The 1,774-nt window shown below is 50.8% G+C and overlaps 1 protein-coding gene across 1 annotated transcript in view; it reads left to right on the top strand.

Annotated features, from left to right (window-relative positions):
* The window catches only part of LOC108298949 (perilipin-2-like), a gene marked incomplete at its 3' end in the record, with an annotated part of 41,391 nt that overhangs the window by 24,244 nt on the left and 15,373 nt on the right, over positions 1-1,774 (top strand). Inside the window, 1 exon segment of the mRNA XM_017521433.1 lies at positions 275-455. Coding sequence (XP_017376922.1) covers positions 275-455 — 181 coding nt within the window.

The following is a 1,774-nucleotide window of genomic DNA, read 5'->3' as shown; positions in this document are numbered from 1 at the left end:
CTCCCTATGCATGACAGAAATGACATCGGGTTCAAGGGCTCCCTGGGGTCCCCTCCTAAGATAAAGTGGCAGCTGCTTTCATGGGGCCTGAGGCCCTCTCCCTCTCCCTTCTCTGCTCACATGCTTCCAAACAGCAATGGCACTCAGAGATATTCTCCCTGTACTGGTGGGATGGGAAAGAGTGGGTGCCCTGGACATTAGAGGTCAGGTGTGATCCCTAAAAATGTCAATGCTCCCCACAGCAGCAAGGAGCCCATCTGTGTTCTCCCCACAGTTTAGCAAGAGAGGACATAAGCCTGCACGTTTGTCCCCGGTCTGCACCCACATCCTCCACTGCAGCCGCCATAGTCACATCGGCAGGCAGCTCTTCCCTGGGTGTTCTCAGTCTACCCATGCCTCTTACCCATGCACAGCATTTCCCCCAAAGGTGGGCTCTCAGGCGTCGTGGGGCATCGGTGGGTAAGACCTCATGGATGGTGGTGACAGAGGGGCCACTGATACTCCTAACCGTCGGCTGAAAGCGTGCATTTGTCAAATGATGATTGTGCTTGGCTCTCTGGGGGAGTCCTTTAAATCCCTGGGAAATCTGATGGCTAAAGCAAAGTGAGGGATTCAGTTTTGAGCTGGGCCTGGAAAAGTTATTGGAGAAAAAATACAGTGTCTGAAACTTATTATTAGGAGAGTCTGAGTTTTAGCAGGAATCCCAGGAAGCCGGGATGCTCCTGCTAGCGTGGGCCTGGAAAGGAAGACCAGGCCACTCCCTGTGTCCCTCTCCTGCTCGCCTTTGAGCTGACTCCTGCTTTCAGATTGGCCAAAGGGGCAGTCGTCAGAAATAAGAGGCCAGCTTCAGATGACTCTCGGCCTGCACAGGAAAGCAGACATCCCTGCTTAGTTCCATTAGAGATGTATCTGGAAATGAGACTTGCCTTCTGAGGCAGAGGGGTTTGGGTTTGTTCTTCTGAAAGGGTAGTCTCATTTTAAATCTCAGTGTCCATGGAACAGAAGCCTTTATTCTCTGTAAAAGAAACTTTAGACAAGTAGCAAGGGGTGGACTTCCATTAGCCCTTTCTGCTGACCTCAGTTCTGGAGCCTGGACAGTTCTTCATTAACTGAGACCCCCAAATCCAGCTTCTGACAGTGGTTACAGAGAAAGGGTATGTGCTTTTCCTTCCTTCCAGGATGGGGATAACTAGGCTCCAAAGATGGCCCTCCAAGGAGCTTAGTTGATTGGTATTCACTTTCATAGTCCCATCCCTCCAATATGGATGGGCTCATCTTGTGATTAGCTTTTGACCAGTAGGGTGCCATGGAAGTGATGCTTGTGACTTCCAAAACTAAGTCGTCAAAAGCCTTGCAACTTCCACGAGGTCTCTTGGATCACACACTCTGGAGGAAGCCAGGCTCCATGTGAGAAGTCTAACTACCCGCCTCCACCATGCTGTGAGGAAGTCTCCACAGCAAGGGCCCATGGAGAGTGCTGCCTGACTAGTCTCTAGCTCTCCCAGCCATCCCAGCTAGAGCACCAGGCACCTTACCTGCACAGGTAAGGCTCAGACTCCAGCTTCAGCCACAGTCTAACTGCAACCAACTGAAAACCACTCAGCTGAGCTCAGTCAATCCATGAAAGAGCAATACATTGCTAATGTCAGCCACTAAGTTTGGTGGGGGAAGTGTTGTAATGCAGTGAGAGAAAATCAGAACAGAGACCCTGGCATGAGAAGCAAGAGGTTTTCAGGGAGTTTCCCACCCAACAGATCAATAGTTTTGAGCAGTG

This window comes from Cebus imitator, unplaced genomic scaffold (genome assembly GCF_001604975.1).
Source record: "Cebus imitator isolate Cc_AM_T3 unplaced genomic scaffold, Cebus_imitator-1.0 Scaffold1257, whole genome shotgun sequence".
NCBI classification, from domain to species: Eukaryota; Metazoa; Chordata; class Mammalia; order Primates; family Cebidae; genus Cebus; species Cebus imitator.
The sequence above is the reverse complement of the archived record's forward strand: the minus strand, read 5'-3'. Positions and strand labels throughout refer to the sequence as shown.